Genomic DNA, 14,554 nt, shown 5'->3' with positions numbered 1-14,554 from the left:
CTGCACTGCCTGGCGCCTGGCCGCAGCCGCACCCCTCGCGTTGTCCGGAAGAGAAAACTGAGACGTGGATCCAGCATGAACACCGCTGCGCAGCCCTCGGATTTCAGGTCCGCGCTCTCCCCGTTACACTTCTGGGTTGGTCGGTTTGTTTGCTTGCGGGACTGCGGAGTAAACTCAAGGCCTTAGCGCTCACCTACATCCCCAGCCCCTCCTTTGTTAAAATTTTGAGATAGGGTTTGGCTACACTGCCCAGACCCAGCCCGAACTTTTCACCCTCCTGTCTCAGCCTCCCGGAGTGCAGAGATTGCGGGCGCGCGCGGCCCTAGCCCCGCCTCCCGCCTCCCGCCGCCTGCCACAGTATTTCTTCCGGACCTCGCTGGGGTCCCCTGCAGCAGAAAGTCTGGGGACAAACGATCAGTACGGGTGTGGACCCCAGCAGGGACCGACTCCCACCTCCACCTGGGTCGCAGGGCGCCTGGGTCGCTGTCCCCGCCCCGCGGACCAGCCGGCCAAGCTCTCCCCAGGGCGCCGAGGGTGCAGAGCTCGGGCTCCGACCCAAGCTCTCCGCCGGGTGGTGGGCGTTGCTCCGCCCTTCGACCTCGGGGTTGACAGATGAGAGCCCGCGGGCCTGGGCAGAGCCGCGTCGCTCCTGCTGCTCGGAGAACGCACGCCACCTTGACCGCGGAATTCGCACCCCGAGGCGGGGGGCCGCGGACAGCATGGAGCGCCGCGTGCGAGTGAAAACCTGGGTGAAGGAGAACCGGGCCTCCTTCCAGCCTCCGGTGTGCAACAAGCTCATGTGAGTCCCCAGGACCCCAAATCCATCCCTTGGCTCCCCTCTCTGGGGGCTGCTGTTCTGGCGGCGACAAGATTCAGGGACGCTGAGGACCGCTGTTCCGGGTTCCGCCTAGGTTTGTTCCTCTTTCTGGAGACTGCAGCTAAGAGGGAAGAAGTGGCACGGGGGTCCCCCTCTCAGGCCATGTCTCCCCAGTTCTAAGCAGCTCCCATGCCCTGTGGGAACCCAAAAGTGGAGGAGCAGAAGCCGGGCCTGGGAACAGCGGAATCATTCACCCACACCCTGACCAAGAAGCCACAAGCAAAGGGTGAAGTCCCCTTCGGTTCCCAGGTCGAGCCTTTGGGGGACCTTGATTTATTGTTTTTTCCAGGGCCTCTTTGCAGGTGCAAAGAACACACACACTCACACATGTACAACAGACCCCCACCTGTCACCTCTGCTGCCCTGGCCCAGTCGTCTTTCTCCTAGAGGTCTCTGGGACCCTCACCACCCCTCAGTGCCCACGTCTGGGCTACACCCCCTAATTTGCTGTCTCCCAGTCCTCTTTGCCCTCTGGGCGTCCTCCACCGCCCACCCCCACAGGCCACAGCCTATTCTCACAGGAGCCTGGGAGGATTTAATAAGTAACTTTCAGAGCGGTGCAGACAGGGTCCCAGGTCAAGCTTATGCCACAGTTAGACTCCGAAGTCCAAGGGCCGCTTGGCCACCTGTCTGATGCCACAGTGGCTAACAGGCAGCACCTTCCCAAAATTGGGCCTCGTCTACTCCAGATGGTCCCCCAGCCTGAAGCTTCAGCTCCACCTTTACCTCCTTCCTTGGCACTGTCCCTGCCCACCATTTCTCATCCTGAGTCCTCCAGTTTCTCCCCCAAGGACCATCTTGCTCCAGCTGCTCCTCCCCAGTTGGTGGCCACTGCCCCAGGCCTAGCCTGGTCACCTCTGGCCCCTGGTGACACTGACTGCCCAGCCTCCAGCCTCCCTACCCCATAGGTAGTGTCAGGGTTAGCAGATGTGCACCAGGGCCAGACCGGTGGTCATAGGCAGTGCAGCTGGGAAGACACAGAGTGGCCCTCCTCGGGAGCTCACACTCGGGGGGATGGAGGCTGGGGCCAAGGGGCAGGGTGAGGCCTGAGTCTCCATGTTCACCAGCTGCCTCCCCACTTCCCTCAGCCTGCTGGCACTGCGGGCACTCCTGGGCTTCTAGGAATTGCACCATCTCCGCCCTGTCCTGTCTGTGATCAGTGCTGTTGGATGCAGGGCCCCCACCCCCAGTGTAACCACGTGCTAGCGTAACAGCTGCAAGGGCCCCGCTTTTACTTGAGGTCATGGTCTGAGGACTTCAGCCCCAGGATGGGGGAAGGGGTTGGCCTGTTACAGCCCCAGAAAGATGAGCAGCTGTGGGAGTGTTCCCAGCAGAGGAGGGACATGATCTGGCAGTGTGTTCTTCCTGGTGGGTTGAAATACTTCTGGAAGGGGCTTGTAAGGGCTTACCATTAATGTGGCTAAATTATAGCTCAGCAAAGTTGATGTAAGAAGAAAAAAAAAAAACAAAACAACTTTCTGATTCTTCCCGGTACCCTTAGGCCCAGACCGCACTCTTTGGCTGACCCCCACTTCCCAATCTGGCCTTCTCAGATCCTTCCCAAGACCCATCCAGCCCTAGGACCATGCACTTCCAGGCTCAGGTCCTCGGTACCGAGCCAGCTTTCTCCCAGCACCTCAGAACACCTGTGCCTTGCGCACAGCCTTAAGGTTCTTGCTCTCAGAACTGTCCAGTGCCAGCTGCCTCCTGCCAGCTAACCTCAGCCATCTGTGCAAACTCCAGAGCACGGGGAATGTGTCTCTTGATTATTGGCTCCTGCCTCCCCAAAAGGAAGTCACTATGTCCCTGTCCCTGGGCTTGGAAAATAGGGCACTTGGCCAGGACCTCTGATCTATGGGGGAGTTCAGGCCCCCAGCCCCTCACCAAGAGGCATGCCTCATTATGCATACAGGCAGCCTCTCTGCTGCAGATGTCTGGGTATGCAGAGGGTCTCTGCCTGTCCTTGGGAAGCCCCATGCCCTAGGAAAGGCCTGGCTGCCACCTGCTGTCACTTGGGCCCCATGGCCAAAGCCCACACTTAGCAATGTCAGCATCTACCCTTTCCCCCACCCAGCCTTGCCATGGTCTGGCTGTGTTCCTGCCAGAGGTGCAGAGATGTTTGTCCTATAACGGGTGACACCACCCCAACAGTGGACAGGCTGAGGAGTTTGGGCTCCCTGTCAAGTTCCAAACAGCTGTGTAGCAGCCTGTGAGGCCCCGGCCTGCGGCTGGCTGATTCTGTCACCTAGCTACATGACCCTCTGTGAGCTTGTCAGGTCTTTATTTTAGCCTGGGGAGATAGCTCAGAATAAATACTTGCCTGGCAAGTGCAGAGTCCTGAGTTCAATCCCCGGTACTGCAAAAAAACACCAAAAATAAAAAACAAATAAAAAAACCCACGGCATGGTGCTGAGAGCTCTGGATTTGAATTTATATAATCCATGGAAATTCTATGAAATAGGAGCTGTCACTCCATTTTACAGAGGAAGAAGCCGAGGCTGGCAAGGCCACCTAACACCCCGAGGGGGGCAGTAAGCCAGATAACCCCAGGAGGCTGCTTGCAGCTCCTGGACTTTTATTTATTTACTTATTTATTTTAAAAAGAGTAAAAAATTAAAACTATAAAAAATTAAAAAAAATAAGATGAATTCAGGCCAGGAAGATGGCTCAGTGGAATAAGTGCTTCCCTGGCAAGCGCAGGGGCCTGAGTTCAATCCCTGGTTCCACAAACAAAAAAAAAAAAAAAAAAAAAAAAAAAAAAAAAAAACAAGATGAATTCAACAACGGTTGTATATTGCATATTGTTATCTTCAAAGTAGTTGTTCAGACTTCCAGATACAAGCACCTGTACTTTCAGACACTGGCCACACCGCCTGAGTCTCTTGAGTCAGGTCTCCCCAGCCCTTGGGGAACAGAGGGTCTCATAAGCAGAGGGCATGGGGCTCCACTGTGTGCACAGCCCAGGGACCCAGGCGAAGAAGCCATAGCCCCACCACCATGCTGCTCCCCGCTGGGTCAGAGGATATGGGGACATGAGGTAATGGACAGCTGGGGACAAGAGTGGGGCCCAGAAACCTGCTCCTTTCCCCAAGATGTGGGCCCCTTGTGACCCCCACGGGCCTTATACCCCCTTGGTCCTCACTCCAGGCCCTCACCTTCCCCTCCACTGCAGGCACCAGGAGCAGCTCAAAATCATGTTCGTTGGTGGCCCCAACACCAGGAAGGACTACCACATCGAGGAAGGCGAGGAGGTAGGCTGTGGTGCCCGGTTCCAACTCAGCTCTGGGACCCTGGGGAGGAGCTAGAGCTTGTGGACTGGAGATGAGGACAGGTGGCTGCCACCAGAGGAGGACAGCTGGAGTCACAGGGAGACTGCTGAGTGTATATAGCGACACCTTCGAGGCCTGCCGGTCCTAGGCAGGAGGTGCCCCAGGCGACAGCCCTGCTCCGGGGGGTGATGGCTGTGGCTATGGGGCACACACCCCAGGACACACAGGCTGCCCCTACCCCAGGGCTCCTCACCCCAATCTCTGTGTTACACAGGGGGCCTCAAGTGAGCTGCCAGCACTCAGGGACCTGGATCTCCCTTTCCACAGCCAGGAGCCAGGTTCTCACTCCTGCAGACAGGGTCAGAGTCCAGGAACACAAAGTGACGTAGGCTGGGCTGGGGTGAGGCGACTCAGGGACCAAGTGGGGAATGAGGGAGGAGGCTCGGGGGCTAAGGACTGGACATGGCAAGAGCCCCTTCTTCCCTAGAGGCTGCTAGGGCTCAGATGACTGGGCTGAGGTAGGGACCACCCCAATTTGCACCTTGAATTTTGAACTCTATTCTTCTACTACCTATCCAAAATTATGTAGACAAAAATAAAATAGAAAGTGAGGAATGGCCCTTACTGGGCAGACAGACAGGTTCCCAGCATTCAGTGGAAAAAGATCAGGACAGAAGCCCCCGACTCTTGAGGGCAGCCCACTTGTGAGGCTGGAGTTAACAAAGTTCTGCTCAGCCAGCGACCTCCACCCCACGGCTCAGGTCTCCCCACGGTCTCCTGGGGTGGCCGTGGGCGCTGGAGACTCGCTTGGCATCAGATACACTGGGTACCTAGTGCCGGGCATACAGGCTCCAGGCCCCACAGACCCTTGCCCCACGTCCTTCTGTGGGCGCCCTGCCTTCACTGAGGCCCACATTCTTCTGTAGAGATGACGGAGAGGAGCAGGGTCAGGCCCTGCGTGGTGGGCAAGGCTTAGCTGTTGGGCAGCCTCACCCTGGTGGCCCAGCTGTCACTTCCACATCTCCCACCTCCTTCCTTCTTGCTTCTTGCCCTCTGCCCCTCACCCATCTCCTGTGCTCTCTTTGTCGCCAGTGGCCAGGGCTTCCCCAAGGCCTAGAGAGGCCTCGCAGGCGGGCAGATGGAGTGGGGGAGTCCTAGCTGGTGGCTAAGGGAGGAGCAGCGCTGGCTGTGCAGATGTCCTCGCTCTGAAAGGACACTGGTGGGTCAGGAGCCTGCCTGGGCGAGGCTTGGAGATGGGGTGGTCCTACGCAGCAGGAGGGCAGGTTGCCGTACCTGCCACAGGCCCTGCGTGGCCTTGGAGCTGGATAGCATCCTCTCTAACCCTGCCTGTCCTAACCCAGCTAGGATCTGAGAAGTTGCTTCGATCTGGGTTCAGATCATACCTCTTACTGACTGAGCCAGACTGTCCTCCTTGCTGAGCTGTGGCCTCTGCGACAGCCCATCCAGGGCCCCGCTCCTTTCTGTGGAGGATCTGCAGTGTCACCCATGTACTGCTCCGAGCCTTGGGGTCAGATGGACCTTTATGACCAGGCCATACCAGACAGATGGAGCTGGGTGCCTTCTCTGAACCTTTCCTAACCACACATGCGACCGTGGCTGTGCTGGGCAGAGGACCCAGTGTGCTCAGGGGGGCTGGGCCCCTAAACCTCCCTCTCTCCCCACCCAACTGTGTAGAGCCTTCCCAGGCCCCTAAGCCCAACTCCAGCTCCATCAGCCGCAGCGGTACCCTAACCTGCCGCGGTGCAGGCTCCTGGGCATTGCTTACTTCCAGCATGTTAGTCCCTTCTGCTGCCCTCTGAGATCTGTCCTCTGCACCAGGCCAGGCCTGCCCCTCATCCCCTGAAGGGTCCTGGCAGGGACAAGAGAGGACGATTCCGATGCCTTCTTATGTTTTAACATTTCCTCACAGTTTGGGGAGGAGGATGGACATGTTCAATGGCTCCCTCTAAGGGAACAAGTAGGGTTCTCTTTTCTTGCCATATTTGTAATAATGGAAGTAAATATTTTTCATTGTAGAAAACACTGCGGTGGGGGGGGGCAGGGAAATGGTTCAGTAGAATAAGTGCTTGCCTGGCAAGCACAAGGGCCTGAGTTCAATCCCCAGTTCTGCCAAAACAAAAAACACTGGGGCCAGCGAGATAGCTCAGCAGACTAAAGCGCCTGCTTAGCCAAGCTTAGGCAAGCTCAGGGACTGCGGTTCGACCGCTGGGACCGTGGTTCCATTCCTAGCACCACACACCTTGTCAGCCCCTCTCCCAGGGCACACTAAGCCTGCCAGAGTCCAGGCATGATGGCATACACCTATAATCCTCGCACTGGGGAGGCTGAAAGTAGGAGGATCACCACAAATCTGAGCTGCATGGTGAGACCCTGCAACAACCAAATACATTAAAAAAGAAAAGATGAGAACTATATGAAGTAAAATGCTTACCTCAGTCATCACCTCACCACTCACGTGGAGTCCCCTCTGAGCACAGTGCTGATGCCAGATGTTACACTTCACCAACCTTTTAATGGATAACATTTTCCATTTTTATTGGTAGTTATTCAGAGGTACAGTTTTTGTTTTGTTTGGGCAGTACTGGGCATTGAGCTGGGGACTCAACACTGAACTACATCTCCAATCCTTTTAAAAAATTTTAGAGTCTCACTAAGTCACAAAACTGCCCAGGCTGAGCTTGAACTTGAGACCCTCCTGCTTCAGCCTGTCAGAGTGCTGGGATTACAAGCGTGTGCCACCATGCCTGACAGAGGCAAAGTTTTTAGTGGCTGCATAAAGTTTCGTATTTTGAATCTCCCATCAAATACTTACGTTTCCCCTAGTATTATTAGTTTTAATATTTTAGCCTTGTTTTTGCAATTCCTGCTGTCGCTGACACGGACAGCTAGAGGTCTACTGAGGGCTTATGCTATGTGCTGAGTACCCATGTGTGCAGATTCCCGGGCAGGCTTCACAGCAGTGCTGTTGGTAGATTCTCTCATGCTGTAGATGAGGCAACCAAAGCACAGAAAGGCTAACCGAGCTGACCCAGGGCACACGTGGCCTGACCAAGCCGAGGGCCAGCTTCTCTGGAATGTGTCCTGGTCACCAGGAGCTGCAATCACACAGCACCAGGGCGCGGCCTTCTTAGTGCCTCGTGCCACGTTCTGAAGTTGGAATGCGGGGCCCCAGGGCAGGTGGCCCCCTGTCCTGGGCCAGCCAGGAAGCACAGAGTCACTGCAGGTGTGAACTGCAGTGGGGTCACTCTGCGCCTGTGGCCAGCTGAGGGGTGGGCTTCTCCCCTTCCCTGTGCACCTGCATTTGCTTTAGATGTTGTGATGGGAGGCTTTGCCTCTTCTCATTCCTCACACGGTAATAATAATTATTATATTATTGTTAAAAGCCCTTCAACCATTCAACTGCAGCTTTTAACATGTAACCAGGGCAGGGAAAGCTGTTCTCTCTCCTCCCTTTCTCTCTCCTTCCTCCTCCATCAGGTGATTTCAGTAATACACTAATGAGGGTCACGGTGACTTACAATGGAAAAGGACAGGTGTGGTCGGAGCCCCCCAGAGGGAGCACAGTCTTCCCCAGGCCCCAACCTCCACTGCCCCCCAAGCCCAGGCCAGAGGAGCGTGGGGTGACATACAGGCTCCTGTCCCACCCGCAGCCCCAGGATGGGGCAGCCCATGACCTTGGCCAGGTTGCTTTGCTCTCCGAGCCTCAACTTTTTTTATTCCCCCTGCATAACTGGCTACCCTTGGAGACTATTGTAAAGTTTTGTTCGTTTTCATTTTTCAATGCTGGTAACTGATCTGAGCTACAACTCTTTTTTAAATTTTGAGACAAGATCTCACTAAATCACTAAATTACCTAGGCTGGGCTTGAATTTGGAAGCCTCCTGTCTCAGCCTTCTGAGGAGCTGGGATTACAGGCATGTGCCACCACATTCACCTGTAAAGATTGCTGATAGTATGCAGGAAAGCACTTGGGATAGCCCTTGACTCTCAGCATAAGGAATTGTGTATTCCGGACTTCTCGAACTTCAGTCTCCTGCTCTGTGCCCTGAACCTGCTGCTGTATTCTGGGTATTGGCATCATTTCCTGCTTGTCTGAGAAGTGGCCCCTTTGTGACCCTGGCCCTCCTGTCTGTGGCCTGGGTCAGGGAAGCAGAGGTAGACCTTTGGGAAGTTCTTCAGGTTCCAGCCTAGCAGGGGCCAAGGACATGGAGGAGGGCACAGCAGGGCCCAGGCTCCTTGCTCTTCCACAGGTGTTTTACCAGCTGGAGGGGCACATGGTTCTCCGCATCCTGGAGCAAGGGAAGCACCGGGACGTGGTCATTCGGCAGGGGGAGGTGAGGTGGACCCCACCCTGCTGCTCCCCCTTACCAAGGCCCTGCCTCCCTTTCCCTTTCCTACACACACACACACACACACACACACACACACACACACACACACCTGCCCCACCCTTTCCTCTTCACAGTGGAACATCCTCCATCCTCACAACCGGGAAGAGGCTGGAGAGAGCAGGCCCAGGTGGATGGGAGGGGATGCCCAGGGCCAGCTGGGAAGCCCAGGTGCTGCAGGTCCTGCGGTCCCCTAAGGGATCAGCTCTGTGGGCCCCTCCTGTCCCCCTGCAGATATTCCTGCTGCCGGCCAGGGTGCCGCACTCCCCACAGAGGTTTGCCAACACCATGGGGCTGGTGGTCGAGCGGAGGCGGCTGGAGACAGAGCTGGATGGGCTCAGGTAACGCCTCCTGTCCGGGGAGTTGGGGGTGGACAGAGGGGTGCAGCCACAAACCACAGCAGAGAGGACCCTGGAGAGACTCAAGGATGGCCGAGGACAGCCCGCAGGCGTTCCTGGCTGACAGGACAGGGTGGAAATGTGAGGGGCAGGAGGCTCCCTATGGCGGGGGCCCTCACCAAAACACGGCTGCTCTCCCTGCCTTGGCCTCCAGCGATCAGTTCTTTTTCTTTTTTTCTTTGCTGGAACCAGGGATTGAACTCAGGCCCTTGTGCCTGCCAGGCAAGCACTTATTCTACTGAGCCATCTCCCCGGCCCCAGCGATCAGTTCTGCCAGGGCCTCTCTGGCTTTGTCTCTGCCCCAGACATCAGGCTGATGCTTGCTGGGAGGCAGGTACCTGGCCGGGGCTTTGTGTATATTTATCCACTGAACACTCCAGTGGCCCGGGGTGAGTACTCTTATCATCCTAACTTGGCCAGAGAAGAAATTGTGTGCAGGGAGGTTGGGACCATGAAGGGGTGCAGGGCGAACCCCAATTCCAGAGCCACGCCCCCAACCATCAGCCTCTGAACAAAGGAGGGCTCTGAAGGTCAGGGGATCTAAGATCTACCTAAAAATGAGGAGTTTTAAATTTATTAAAAGGGTTCTCATCACGTTACCGGAATCAGAATTCTTTAGCTCTCATCTTCTGTTACAATGGACATTTTTTAAAAATGTATTTAGTAGAGGGTCGAAAGGGTCTCACTACGTAGATCGGACTTGTAGTGATCCACCTGTGTTCAGCCTCCCAAGTGTTGGGATTAGAGGCGTGTGGCACCACGCCCAGCCTCAATGGCCTCTCAACGTGCTCTGGGGGCGGATCAACCCAGGCCCCTGCCCAGGCAGACATTTTAATCGGCTGAGCTAACTCGCTGGCCCTCAATGGACATTTGTAAATCCTCATTCTTAAAAAAATGATCAAAGTCATACACATTCACTTTCAAAACCTGGAAAAGTACAGAAATGCAAAATGAACAAAATTAAAATTACCTACTATAAAAAGAGTAAATTGTATGGTCTGTGAATTATAGTCTCAAGAAAATACAAGTACTTAAAAAGAGAAAACCAACAAACCCTAAAGTCAGCCTAAAGAGGCACTTAGACTTCCGGTGCATGTCTACACCTGACAACACAGCAGCTTTGTTATGTACACAGGTGTGAGTTCTGTTTCTTAATTAATTAATTTATATTTTTTTGGTACTGGGGATTGAACTCAGGACCCTGTGCTTGCCAGGCAAGCACTTATTCTGAGCTATCTCCCAGGCCCTTGTTTCTTAATTTAATTCATTTGTTTAATTTTTAAAAATTCACAAATATTTCTCATGTTACTAAATTTTAACAACAAATATTGCTATGTTTATAATCCTGGGTACATGGGAGGCTGAGGCAGGAAGATTACAAATTCAAGGGCAGTGTGGGCAACTTACTGAGACCTTGTCTCATAAAAGGGCTGCTCATGTAGCTGAGCTCTCCCTGGATCAATCCCCACTACCACCAAAAAATAAAACAATCATACAATATTAATGGCTGCATAATAATGTATTACAGAGCATTCTGTTATAGTCTCGTATAGGGATAGCTACCAGGCCTTAGAGTTTAAGAGGAATTTCTCCAAGCCAAGGGGCTTTATCGAGGTAGCTTCCAATGATACAAGGACAGTATCCTCAATAACATCTTACAGCAAATTCAATAATGGATTTATCTGGCTGCTTTGACCTTTAATAAAAGCCAGGACTCGACATTAAAATACCACTCCAACAGCAATTCCCAGAGGGTGCTGCAATCACGTTATGAAGCTGCCAGTAGCTGGCTCCATCATAAGAGAGAACTCAGGGCGCCCGGAGGGTGCACACCATGCATCTAAACCATGTCCCTCGGCAGGTCCACTTCTCTTTCTTGAGGGCTAAAGAGCAGACAGAACTGGACAGCGCAGCTGGACCCTGGGACTCAGCTGGCTGACTCTCCTGGCACCTGCCAGACAAAGGGGCTGCTCAGGCCAGGGGCGAGGGCCCTGCCCCGTGAGGCTCGGGTGCCTACTGAAGGCATTGTGCATGCACACAGCTCACCTCACAAAGGCCATACTCAGCTGTGTAACCCTCCCCCCTGGAGGGGTACATGGTTCTGCTCATCCTGGAGCAAGGGAAGCACCAGGATGTGGTCATGCAGTGTTCTCCTCAGAGTTCTCTTGGCACCTTTAAAAGGGCACAGGTGGGCTTTGGAAAAGCCAAGATTAGGTGTATGGGAAAATCAACCCCTCAGCTGCACCAGCGGAGGTAAAATGGGCACCAGGTTCCTCAGTGCTGGGGCCCAGGCACCCTCAGGCAGAGCCAAGCCTGAGTGGGGCGGCACTGAAGCCCCCGGATAGGGAGCCAAGTTACTGTCCTCTACTGTCTTAGGTACTTATGTCATTGCTGAGACAAAATACCCAACACCCAAAGTTAGAGGAGGGAAGGTTTATTCGGCTGTTTGCAGGGGCTCAGTCCACAGTCAGCTGGCTCCAAGGCATCGCAGAGGGGAGACAGCTGAGACCACAGCTCAGTTCAAAGCAGGCCAGGCAGAAGGCAGCAAAGCAGCAAATGGCCAGCCACAAAGCCACCCTCTTCCTGTCCCTTACATTCCATCCAGGCTATCTGCCCTAATACTCATGCATCCTTAATCCCTGCACTGCACAGGCCAATCCAGGCTCCTCCAAAACTCTCCACCTATGACTGTGTGAGACTTTGTGGAGACCTTTATTTTTTGCACTGGGAATCAAACTCAGGACTTTGCATTTGCCAGGCAGGCACTGTGCCACTGACACACTGTCATTCCTGGCCCAGGGACGACATCTAGATACAAAGAGTCAACTCTGCTTTGGCAGGTACTACGTGGAGGACACCGTGGACATCCTATATGAGAAGTGGTTCCACTGCAAGGACCTTGGCACGCAGTTGGCCCCCATCATCCAAGAGTGAGCCCCTCACTGCTCTGAGGATCTGCAGCAGCATTCTAGGGGCTGCAAATTGGGGGAAAGCCTCCCCACTTGGGGTGGAGTAGGGCTAAGCACAAGGGGCAGAGGAGGGGTTCCCATGGTGCCAGGAGGGGAAGAGTGGTGGCTACTAAGTCTCACGTACAGGTGTGCCCTTGCAGGTTCTTCCGCTCAGAGCAGTACAGGACAGGAAAGCCCATCCCTGGTGAGGCCATGGTACCCCCCCCCACACACACAGAGGGGGCTGTGTTGGGCCCCAGGAGGAGTCTATTGGAATATGCTGCCCAGTACCCAGGGTACCAAGGCAGTACCAGTCAGCACCTGCACATGGCTGCTGGGGCCTAGAGCTGGCTGCTGAGGGTGGGGCCCCTGGAATCTGAGCCCTACGAGCTGCACTGGCCACATGCTAAGGACACTGACCCAGCTGTGAATGGTGCAGACCAGCTGCCCAAGGAGCCGCCCTTCCCTCTGAGCACTCGCTCGGTCATGGAGCCCATGTCCCTGGAGGCCTGGCTGGATGGTCACCGCAGAGAGCTGCAGGCCGGCACATCTCTCAGCCTGTTTGGGGACACCTATGAGACCCAGGTAATACAGCCCTGGGCCACTCAGGGTGTCCCCAGCAACCTCAGGAACTGAGCACCAGTTCCAAATCCTGGCTGGGAGGGAAACCAAGGGCAGTTGTGTGGAGAAGGTGATGTACAAGGACTGTTTTGAAGTTCGTGTAGGAGTCTGCGAAAGGACGGGAGGAAGGTGCAGAAAGGGTGGACCAGAAGTGTGAAGGGGTGGAGGGCGAGGGCTGGGTCAGCCTCGCACTGCCCACCCGGCCTGTGGGTCCCAGGAACACTTGCACCACAAGCTCTTCCTAACAACCGCAGCCACCTGCGCACTGCAGCTGCCACTGAGCCCTCCTCCCACCCACAGTACCCCAAGTCCTGCTCAGACGGGCCATGCTGGTCCGGGAGGCCCCAGATTTGCCCTCCTCCTCTCTCCTTCCTATGCCAGCTTCAACACCCAAGGAAGGGCGGGAGATGAGCTGAGGGGGTGCACCCCCATGTGCCCGGGGTGGGCACCTGCCAGGGCACCCTCCTCCCAGGTTCCAGGCTCTGTTTCCAGTGATGCTGACCTCCTCACTCCTGCCCCTCGCACGCCTGCTGTCTGGCAGCCTCCGGGGTCAAAGCTGATCTCCTGTGTGGGGCAGGAAGCCCCAGAAAAGTCTGTTTTACCTCCCATCAGGTAATCGCACATGGACAAGGCAGCAGCAGAGGCCCAGGAGAGCTCGTGGACATCTGGCTGTGGCAGCTGGCATGTGGGGCCCAGAACAGGGTGGCACCATCTCCTGGTTGTGGGGATCCTCTGCACCTGGGCCTGCAACACCCATATCCTCCCCTGTGGGGCAGACCCAGGACATCCAGGCAGGTGTGGAGGCCTCACAGCTGCTGAATTCTCCTGCTTTCCTTTCACAGGAGGGTTCTTCAGTGGTGACAGTGGGAGGACAGCACCTGGGCCTAGCCCCCGACGACAGCTTCCTGGTGCCAGCTGGGACCTCGTGAGTGGGCATGAAAGTCATTCCCCTATGTTCCTGACTGCCCCCTTTTCCTTGGGGTCCTCAATGTCTCTCCTTACCTGTGCCCTGCCCATCTGTGTCCCTACAGGTACGTGTGGGAGCGAGCCCCAGACTGTGTGGCCCTGTCCGTGACTCAGGACCCTGCCCGCAAGCAGCCACCAGGCTGACCCTCTTGTTGTGGGCCTGAAGCAGCCAGGGTGTGCCTCAGTGCTGTCATGAGAGGCTCCCTGCCACACAGCTCTCCTGATCTCCACTGAGGACCCCAGTGCCCCCTCCCACGCCCTGACGCCATGTCATTCAGCCTCCTGTCACTCTCAGCCAGAGATGCCAGGCTCCCAGGGTGCTAGCCGCCCTCCATTGGCCCCGGGACTTGGCCAGGTGGTATGGTGACCCATCCCTCTGTCCCCACAGTCCACTTGCCCGTCTCCAGGGCAATCCTCCATAAGGGCTCCTGGTGAGGTAGGAGGGTCACAAGTTTGATCTCAGCCTGGTAATTTAGTCAGATCCTGTCTCAGAATAAAAAATAAGATGGGGATGGGGTGGTGCATCTCAGTGTGGAGGGCTTGGATTCAACCTCCAGTATCACACACATACAAATAACAATAAAATCATAACGGCTCCTGGCCAATGAGAGCTGGTGGGTCAGCGCACACAAAGGCTGTCAGTGTCTGCTCCTTGTGATGCGCTGTGTCAGGGCATTAAAGCACTGAGTGACTGTTGTTTGTTCTTTTTACTGTGCAGTTCAGGTAGCCTTGAGCTTACTTTGTAGCCTAGGCAGGTCCTGAACTCTCAATGATCCTCCTGCCTCAGCCTCCAGAGTGCTGGGATTACAGTCTTGGGCCACCACACCCAGCTGTAGTTATTTAATTGGTTCGCTGGTCCATTTAACATAACTTTAAAACACACACACACACATACACACACACACACACACACACACACACACACTTCTGTTGAGTTTCCTTCCAAATAATAGAAATGATTTGTGCTACCGTAGAAAACACGAGAATGTTACAATGCAAAACATCCCACCCAATGTGAAGCGTTACTAACAGGGTTTGCGGTCAGGCCCAGCAGCAGCACTGGGTG

At 55.1% G+C, this 14,554-nt stretch overlaps 1 protein-coding gene across 2 annotated transcripts; it reads left to right on the top strand.

Annotated features, from left to right (window-relative positions):
* Window positions 1-371: 371 nt before the first annotated feature.
* Haao (3-hydroxyanthranilate 3,4-dioxygenase) lies at window positions 372-14,115 on the top strand. Of its 2 annotated transcripts, XM_004627731.2 has the most exons (10): window positions 373-799; window positions 4,050-4,128; window positions 8,418-8,501; window positions 8,790-8,896; window positions 11,794-11,883; window positions 12,063-12,106; window positions 12,341-12,486; window positions 13,135-13,203; window positions 13,365-13,447; window positions 13,554-14,115. In XM_004627731.2, exons 1-10 carry the CDS (start codon window positions 720-722, stop codon window positions 13,630-13,632), a joined length of 861 nt encoding a protein of 286 aa, XP_004627788.1. In that variant the 5' UTR covers window positions 373-719; the 3' UTR covers window positions 13,633-14,115. The 2 variants fall into 2 exon arrangements, with proteins under 2 accessions (XP_023567037.1, XP_004627788.1); XM_023711269.1 differs by lacking the exon at window positions 13,135-13,203 and having other exon boundaries at window positions 372-799.
* Window positions 14,116-14,554: the final 439 nt, after the last annotated feature.

The sequence above is a fragment of the Octodon degus genome, unplaced genomic scaffold, assembly GCF_000260255.1.
Source record: "Octodon degus isolate 3935 unplaced genomic scaffold, OctDeg1.0 scaffold00020, whole genome shotgun sequence".
Taxonomy (NCBI): Eukaryota; Metazoa; Chordata; class Mammalia; order Rodentia; family Octodontidae; genus Octodon; species Octodon degus.
The sequence above is the reverse complement of the archived record's forward strand: the minus strand, read 5'-3'. Positions and strand labels throughout refer to the sequence as shown.